The 9,479-nt window shown below is 39.0% G+C and overlaps 1 protein-coding gene across 1 annotated transcript in view; it reads right to left on the bottom strand.

The window, feature by feature from the left end:
* Positions 1 to 8,459, bottom strand: part of LOC104956018 (mitogen-activated protein kinase kinase kinase kinase 5-like) — a 13,465-nt gene extending 5,006 nt beyond the window's left edge. Inside the window, exons 1-14 of the mRNA XM_010783445.1 lie at positions 8,442 to 8,459; positions 8,257 to 8,314; positions 6,224 to 6,314; positions 6,068 to 6,132; positions 5,689 to 5,744; positions 5,551 to 5,598; positions 5,216 to 5,258; positions 4,659 to 4,731; positions 3,618 to 3,749; positions 3,191 to 3,253; positions 2,939 to 3,020; positions 1,966 to 2,082; positions 1,624 to 1,705; positions 686 to 828 (exon numbers count right to left, since the gene is read on the bottom strand). Of these exons, the coding sequence (XP_010781747.1) occupies positions 686 to 828; positions 1,624 to 1,705; positions 1,966 to 2,082; positions 2,939 to 3,020; positions 3,191 to 3,253; positions 3,618 to 3,749; positions 4,659 to 4,731; positions 5,216 to 5,258; positions 5,551 to 5,598; positions 5,689 to 5,744; positions 6,068 to 6,132; positions 6,224 to 6,314; positions 8,257 to 8,314; positions 8,442 to 8,459 (1,071 nt within the window). The remainder of the gene's footprint in view (positions 1 to 685; positions 829 to 1,623; positions 1,706 to 1,965; positions 2,083 to 2,938; positions 3,021 to 3,190; positions 3,254 to 3,617; positions 3,750 to 4,658; positions 4,732 to 5,215; positions 5,259 to 5,550; positions 5,599 to 5,688; positions 5,745 to 6,067; positions 6,133 to 6,223; positions 6,315 to 8,256; positions 8,315 to 8,441) is intronic.
* Positions 8,460 to 9,479: the final 1,020 nt, after the last annotated feature.

Raw genomic sequence — 9,479 nt, 5'->3', positions numbered from 1 at the left:
AAACAGACATATAGAGATATAAAACATGAGGTAGGACAGAGGAACTAGAAAGGACAGAACCCAACCTTTCACTATCTGTTGTTAAGTTAATGTTTTGTTTGCCTTCACACAAAATGTATATACAGTATACATGTCACAAAATCTGCATTTTATTTAGACATATTGAAAAATCGGGTCTAGCTGTGATACAGCGCTTCCTTTCTTAAGCATAGGGTACACTGGACCATCCATTACCGAAAGAAACAGAAAGAAAATGCCATCCCACAATGCTTTGCAGCAGCAACATTTAGCGAGTTTATTTGTAATTTTTTATAAACTTGCCACTCATGTTCATTTTTTATTTGTATCTTATTGTATCTTTAGAATATTTTTAACATGTGTAATGCTTGACAACATTGCTGCTGTGACTCATTTATTGTTATTATTATTATTATGATTATGTATTAACTGTGTGCGTGCGTGCGTGCGTGCGTGCGTGCGTGTGTGTGTGTGTGTGAGTGTGTGAGTGTGTGTGTGTGTGTGTGTGTGTGTGTGTGTGTCTGTCTGTGTCTGTCTGTGTCTGTCTGTCTGTCTGTCTGTCTGTCTGTCTGTCTGTCTGTCTGATTGTTTTCAGAATTTTTTCGGCCGAAACAGCTATCAGGGTCATACCGATACACAGCTTTGGAGAAAGAGTGTTAAAGTGAGCCTGCAGGAGATAGGAGTGAGAGGAGAGGCAGTAGACAGAGACAGATGACTTAGAACTACTACTCAAACTCTGGATGTGTGATGAACTTACTGTTGTGTTTGGTGATTGGTTCTTCACAGGCCTCTGAGTGTAAATCTGTTCCACTGAGATCAAAACAATTGAACACAATGAAACTGCGGACATTTGCATTGCATTTCATTTATCCAGAGAAATCGAAATAAAGCAGAATAAATGTGTATTCTGTCACCGCCAGCATTCAAATGAACGGATAAATCAAGGGCAACAGGGAGTGAAGTAATGCCTACACTAATCAATAGCATTTAGTAATACTGTGAATGAGAAGAGTTAAGATGCTAAGAAAAATATTTAATTAAGGCAAGTAAGCAGGTTAATCACCATCTCCCTTTTGTACTGCTGCAAACATTTACATTTCCCTATTAAGTATACTGTATTTGCTGTATGCATGTAGTGTACATCGCAGGGCTGGAGTACACATATTTAAATACTGTATTAGTACGATTCAGAGAGGGAAATATTGTACATGTTACCCCATTACATTAATTAAGAATAATGTATTCTTCAGATTCACATTAATAATATGAAATACAAACAACCAGGTTCATAATACTGCAATGCAAAGGCTGCCAGGAGTGGTGCTCAGTCACCATTGTCCTAGCATACATAGATATGGACATAACATACACATGTTTAAGAAAATTATATTATTATAACTATTAAAGATCTGAGTACTTCTTCCACCTGGAGTATATACTTTTACTGAAATCAAGAAGGGCTTTTTAGGTTTGCTGTTGTAAATCACTAATCTGTTGACTAGATGGTCCTAAAAGTCCTACAAATCAGCGTCCAACTTCAAATCTGTAATAATGTTCTCTTAAGGTTGATAGCTCCATCGCTAAAGTGAAAGAGTAATTTCTTACAGCTGATGTCAGAGTTGGTCCTCTCTGCCTGGTTGTGTTTGTTGATGGACTGGATTCTTCTCAAAGATCCAGGCAGCGCCATCTTAAACCAACAAGAAAACATGGGTCATTCTATCAGGGTCTATCATGTCAGGTAGGAGAGGGAGGGGAGTCTGTTAGACAACCTGACAAAAAAGCACATTTTAAAACGAAACGTTTTTAAGTGTAAAGTTATTAAGTAAATACAAAATAAAAGAGTTGTGGCTGGAATAATACATGAAACATTATTTTTCCTCATCAATAATAAATAAATAAATAAAGGAATCATGATTTATCAGTTATTAATAATAATGTGGTTAAGACCTCCATCTCTTCGTCCTCCGTCCCCAGGCAGGACTTGAGCTTCTCAGGGTTTCTATACTTCTCCAGCAGGTCCAGGGTTAGCTCCCTGTTCAGGCCCTGCTGGGTCAGAAAGCTTTGCTGCAGAGACAGAAGCAGCGAAGGAGGGAGGAAACACAGAGAAAAGTAAGTTATTAGGAGGAAGATCTGGATGATTGTAAAGACCACCCAGACCAGGATGTACATATCCCTGTATGTGTTCTGCTACACGTGTGAAAAAAAAAAGAATTCAATTTGAAATCTTAATTTAAACGTGGGAAATATTTATTTTCGATAGCGGTATTGACAGCAGGGAATGCCAAAAATAAAAGCAGTGGCCCTGTGTCGAACAGTTCAAACAGAGTTCACTTTTGGAGAAATATATATAACATCACACTGGGGTGGCCAAGTCATAACCAGCAAACATACCTTTCCAGAAATACACAATACTGCCATGAGTTAGTACAAAGACGTTAATCGTACATTGGCTTAGAGGGTTAGACAACTTTGTTGTGCGCGACGATTCTTTGTGTTTGCGTCCACCTGATGAATGTAAGTCCAATATGATCTATTTTAGATCAGCTTTTGGACTCTACCAGAGGGGAAACATTAGGAACTGTATCTGCTAAATGCTCCACTTTGTTCCCCAGCTAGTCTTTAGCAACTAGGGCTGTATTGAGTTTTTCAAGCCGTTTCCTCAAATAGGACACTGTGAGAGCATCAAGAGCCTTCAAGTTAGAAATCTCAGAAAGAAACAGCAATTACAGGGAACTATCATTCCATGCAGGTTCATCACTACGAACAACTCTTTTCCCATTTTCATTTGACATTTTGTTATAATATCCACAATTATTGTTTACTTCTTTAAACTGACAGCTACATGAATGACAAATGAGTTAATGTGATGCACAGCTGACACTATATAACCAGAGCAGGAGCAGATGTTAGCGGTACTGACTGTGAGCATCTTGGAGGCGCTGGGTCTCTTCCTTGGGTTCCTCACCAACATGGACTTTACAAAGTTATAAAACATGGAGGACCTGCAGACAGGAGATAAGTTAGTAGCATTTTGTATCGTGGAATTATGAAACACAGATATAATGTAATGATACAGATAAATCCAAGGCCAGGAAGTTACATTTGATAGACAATAATCATTGGCCCCTATGATTTCATCACTGAATGTAATGTGTTATTGTTTTGTATTTACCATTTAGACTTGTCCTTGAGTTTAGGAGGCTGGTACCCACTCTTTGACATGAGAAACAGGACCCTGCGGAGCGGGGGGGGGGGCATAGTCAACGGAATCTGTGTTAGCTTAACCATCTGCATAATGTGACATGTTGCATAACTTTGTTAGCTGAACCAATAACAGCTGAGTGTTTTGTGTTTTCTGCTTCACAAAAGTACATTTGCCATTCGAGTATTCGAGTATAAAGGAGCAGAACGTGGAAATACTTAAAGTACAAGTAGCTCAAATTGTTTTTTAACCTTTTTGAGCAAATGTAATTTGTTAGAGTCCACAACTGGTCAGCCCAATGAAGAGGATTCTTTACTATTTATGTGAGTGTTTGTGTGTCTTTAGGTGCAGAAGTGTACACATGCTCGGAGAGGTGTGTGTTGCAGTGTGTATTCACCGCAGTGGATGGACATCAAACATTGGCGGCTGCAGCTCTGCCAGCTCGATGGCTGTGATGCCCACCGACCAGATGTCACACAGTTCATTGTAGCCGCCTTTAATCTCCACTGCTGCTACCTCTGGCGCCATCCTGAGCACAGGAGGGAAACAGCAACACAATATATCAGCACCACAGAAACCAGCTAAATGGTGTGAAAGTTCAATTATATGGTAGCTAATATAATGACAACATTTGTATCGGAAAAAGTATTACTAGTATTTCAAAATAATGACTAGGTATTTCAAAATTAGTAGTGGGTGCTGTATTTTTAGATCTATGTAAAGCATTCTATATTCGTTTATCATGATGTTTTAATTTAAAAACTCTAAATGTAACAAAGTTATGTGTTGAAGTCTGTTGTGCACTGTTCAGAATCTTGAAGTGCACAATGGGTGTTCCACAAGGGTCAGTGTTAGGCCCACTGTTATTTAGACATTATATCAATGATCTCCTTCAACAGTGATATAGAATTGCAAATGTATGCAGATGACACTGTTGTATTTATAGATACAAAAACAGCTGACGTTTTATTTCATCACAGTTGAGAGGATTGAAATAGTCTCTGATTTTTGATATATTGATGTGATACTGGATATAAAGGAGGAAACATGTACAAATAATGGTCAAAACCACGAAAAGAAAACACTGTAATATTCAATTATCTAAGGCTATAATCTCGTGTAGTGCATCAAATTGTGACATTTTTGTTTTGAACTATACATGTTCCCTTTTTTTTCAATATAAAAAAATAACTATAATAATGACTAGGTATCTCAAGATCCTGAGTTAGCATGGCAAAATCAATGGACCTATGATATGCTTAATCTTTCTGTCAGGCAGAGCTGCTCTTTTATCAAACTCCAGTCGAGTGAAAACAGCAGGAGGGGAAAGACGATGAAGCTGATTATAAAGTGAAACAATTATGATACTACCCACAGCCACTTGCAGTTATATACTCAGATTCATGTGTTTAAGGGACGTGATCCGTTTTGACCTCACCAATATGGCGTCCCTATGAAAGACATCCGCCGAGCCAGCGTGGCAGTGATCTGAGCCGAGATCCCAAAGTCAGCTACACAATAGGGAAACAAAAGTATTAATGATAATTACGACAAGAAATTACATTTAACAAGATATATTTAAGAGAATCTTCAGGTGCTCTTTCAAAACATTTTGTAGGCTTTGAAATTAAATGTGTACTGCACAATGCAATTAATCTGTAAAGCACTGACACAGGTCTCAAGTCTAATAGAGTCTTAAAAGAAGGTATATCCAACTATCATTTTTCTTCCTGTCTGGATTTGTAGTGTATTCATGAAAAACCATTACAAATGACCCAAATTCTAAGGATTTCACATGTGAATGAAACAAAGTTTGCAGCTGAATAATAACCACGGTAACAGACGACCAGAAAAATGCATTCTAGAACAGTGAGAGACTGCAGAGGCCCAGTTTAGTCCTGAAGACCCAGCGAGACAGCAGAGACGTGTTTGAGCCATCACTCTGCAGACTGTGACTCATCTTAACCACAGGCAGACACTCAGACATCCACCTACCCAGCTTCACCTCGCCGTGATCGTTCAGGAGGATGTTGGCACCCTGCAGGCAAGAGGTCAACACAAAGATCAACACAGACAGAGGAACAACTCATCGTACAAACACTTTAACCCACTCTGTGATCTTTAGCTGAACCCAGGGTGAAGATCAGAAACCTGTTAGTACAATAAAGGTTCCCCTGACAGGCTGATTGTATTTTCTTAGTACATTTTATTTTATTTCAGCTGCATGACCACAGGTTGAAGGAGTACTGGCTTAATTAAAAGCTTGAGCCTTTAGCACAGATAAAAGACAAGATAAAAAGAAGAATGTATTCAAAGTCAGACATATTTACCTTGATGTCTCTGTGGATTTTTTTCTGTGCATGCAAGTAGTCCAGACCCTGGTGAGATTGTTTTGTGCATCATTTTCAACAGTATGGTCGATTGATAAAAGTAAAACAAAATGTATGAAATACTGAGTGTGATTTTACCTGCAGCATCTCCCTGCAGATGTAGGCGATCTGTGGCTCAGACAGAGGACCAGTCACTGTGGGACACAATTATTAAAATGATAAACTTTCATAATAATTTACACCCTAAACCGTGTGTAGACTGAAGATTATGTGTCCATGGTTTAATGAATAACTCATGTATCATGAGGTCCAGTTTAATGTTCTAAAGTAAAAAGCACAGTACAGTAGAAGTATAACACACACACACACACACACACACACACACACACACACACACACACACACACACACACACACACACACACACACACACACACACACACACACACACACACACACACACACACACACACACACACACACACACACACACACACACACACACACTTTTTCTCACCATGGTAGATATCCTGCAGGGAGCCTCCTCCACAGAACTCCATACAGATCCACAGTTTGTTGGTTCTGCAGAGAGTAGAGGGGTGAGCTTCTGTACCTGAGATATAATAATACACATGAATAACAGAGTGAGAGGGAACAAAGAGAGAGAGCCCACCTTATGTAGCTCCCATAATAAGCCACTATGTTGGGATGTTTGCAGCTTTTCACTATGACGATTTCCTGCTGGATGATGGAGAAATCATCATCTGTGGATCCAGACAGAAGAGATACATATTTATTATGTTCATTTCCATTACAGTTGAACAGAATCTGTGGTTACATTGCTACATGTAGACCACACTTGATGACATCTACCTCCAGTTCCTTTTGAAATGAATGTAGGTGTGTAAAAGCCTCTGGGATTAACTGCAAATGCATCATCATTAAACTGACACAGGGCTCATGACAGTTGACCTTTTAGAGATGTTCTTACTGGACAGTGACTCTACACAAATATGATGATCTTAAAGATGATGATGCATTGCTGCAGATTAAACTACCAACCCGTATATATATATATATATATATATATATATATATATATATACTTCAAATGAGCACAACATTAAACTATGACTGCAGTAAAATGCAAGATACACATTAATGCAGCAGCAGTAATATTAGTTCAAAAACATTTCTTTTCAATGAAACTTGCTGGTAAGACTACTACTGCACTACTTTTATTGGCACAGTCTGGGATTTCTACTTTTACAAAAGTATGAACTCATAAAGAATCTATGATCGTGTTTGCTTGTTGAGAAGAGGCCACATAATGCTCCATAGTTGGACTTCAATTAAGTGTCCCGTCTTAAAACAAGATATTGAAAATGATGTATTCAATATATCTGCATGCCGTCTCATGCAGATGTATTGAATACATCATTTTAGAAAGGCTTAGTCCCCATAGCAGTTAGTGACGGTAATGTTATACCCTGCATTTGTGGTAAGAGATTTTGATAATAATAAACTAGCATAACCAATACAGATTTACCAAGAATCTCTGTGGTGCAGATTTAATAACAAGCAGGTCAACTGAATGAGTCATTGGAGAATCTTGTCTTTGCAATCCAAACTAATTATAATGTCTGGTCTCACAAAGATTGTAATCACACTATAACAGCAATTATAGCTGTCTTTATTGATTCTAACACTTTATAACTCCTGTGATCATAACAATAGAGGCAATCATTGATTTGGATTACAACATGTTTAGAGACTTTCACCAGATGATGACACTTGATAATGTGGTGGAAGAATTGTTCAGATCTTTTACTAAACAAAAAGTGCTGGAACCAAACTATAGAAGCCTGCATGTGACTTCATTGAAGATATGCAGGTATTATTATTACTCATGCATTCAAATACAATTATTTTACCGTAGTAGTTAGTTCAGTCAGACAACTCACGTGTTTCTTTAACATGTTTATTAGAAGCAGCATATAGTTGAGTTTGGCGACTAGGCTCGGGCCTCATCACTCCATAGATATACATAGCACGATGAGTGATGATTAAATAACTAACCCCCCCGAGCCTACAGGTGGAAGCTGGGGTGGAAGCTGGGGTGGTGGTGGGGCAGCAAGCAGCAGCAACGTAGAGGTAGCTGCAACAATAGCAGCAGCAAGCAATGCATGGAGAGAGATCTGGCAGGTTAAATAGAGCGGCATATTAGGAGGACTCTGGTTGGTTGGTTGTAGAGTGGCAAGGGGCGTTATGTATGAGTTAAGTGCTCGAGTTGACTGCCTGAACTAGTTCGCAGGCTTCGCCCCATTTGAGTTGGAGCTCATTTTGAACTATTAACTAATGATTCTTTTCATTATTGAATAAATCTGCCGATACGTTTTTATATGAGAAATTGATTAAAAAATCAAAGTATTGTTTTATGATATTGCAATGTCATATTTTGTATGGAAAAAGCTTCTCAACAAATGTAATGGAGTAAAAACAACATTAATAGTCACTGAAATGTAGTTGCATCAAAAGAAATGACCCCAGATGCGTACTTTAGTACAGTACTTGTCTGATTATGCTAAATATAATAGACTGGAAACATGTGTATTACCGTGTCCACAGGCAATAGGCAGCTATAGGCCTGTGTGGGTCAATGAGGAGATGAAAGTGAAAATGAAGCTTGTTCAGATAAATCCTCACCTGGTTCCATCTTGATGAGTTTGATAGCTGCCAGCTCTCCATTCTGCTTGTTACGGGCCTGAAAACACAAAAACATTAAACACGTTATTATTTTCACAAATACAATTTATATTTATAGAAAAATATTGTTGAGGAGGAGCCGGGAGACTATTCCTACAATTAAAACAGTTTGTCTTTTACCAGACTTCTGCTCCTTGCATCATGTTGAACTTTAGTATAACTAGATTATAATTATTCATGTGTTCGTCATTTCAATGTTGTAACTACAGCAGAAGCTCATTTTAATCGCTTTACATCCTGCTGAGTAGCTTAACCAGTAACATTACATAATCATTTGTTGGTCGATTACAGTTGTATTAATGATCTGACTGCAAAGTAACTGATGACAATCAACTGATGAACAAATGTACAGTAGTTGAGTACAAAGTAAAATATTTGCTTGAAAATGTAGTGTAGGGAAGCATAAAGTAGCACTTTTTGGTAAAACTCCATTTAAACAACTCAAAGTAAAGTAATACGTAGCATCATGCTGTGTTGACAGGACAGTGTAGATCACTAGCAGAGCTTCATCAGCATTTTATCTGTCAACAGTCATCCTACCACATTACACACACACACACACACACACACACACACACACACACACACACACACACACACACACACACACACACACACACACACACACTGACCTTTCAAAGTGTGATACCAGAAAGTGGCGTCACTTCTCTTTGAATATTTACAACATTTATAAAGAGAAACATGAAGATAACTTCCTCTCCCTACCATCTACTCCCACTTTTCTTCAGCACTCCGTTGCAGAAGCATTGTCAGGCAAAAACAGTTCTGTTAAGAGCTATTTACTGAAAAGCAAGCATTCCTCCTAAAAAGCTTCTGTTTTCCGGTAAGATGGAGACTGGACAGGAAGGTCGAGGCTGTGTCAGGGATTGCCTCGTATGCGGAACGGGCTACATTATGAGTTTTGACAGGCACTCACAGTGTGAGTCCTGCCTGGGATTAGAGCATGCGATCGCTGCTCTCAATCCCGGGGTGTCTTGCTCGCATTGTGCCCGTCTCCCGCTGGCCCTCAGACAGCAGAGAGCGGACGCTCTCGCTGCTGCGGCCGCCGAGGACGATTGGCCCGTCCAGGAGGAATACTCCGGGGACAAAGTCCTTGATTTCCTGGATCCGAGTGGAGGGCACGAGTCGGACGACTACGTCCC

The sequence above is a fragment of the Notothenia coriiceps genome, unplaced genomic scaffold (genome assembly GCF_000735185.1).
Source record: "Notothenia coriiceps isolate Sejong01 unplaced genomic scaffold, NC01 NC01_scaffold00025198, whole genome shotgun sequence".
Taxonomy (NCBI): domain Eukaryota; kingdom Metazoa; phylum Chordata; class Actinopteri; order Perciformes; family Nototheniidae; genus Notothenia; species Notothenia coriiceps.
Note: the sequence above shows the minus strand (reverse complement) of the source record. Positions and strands in the feature narration are given on the sequence as shown.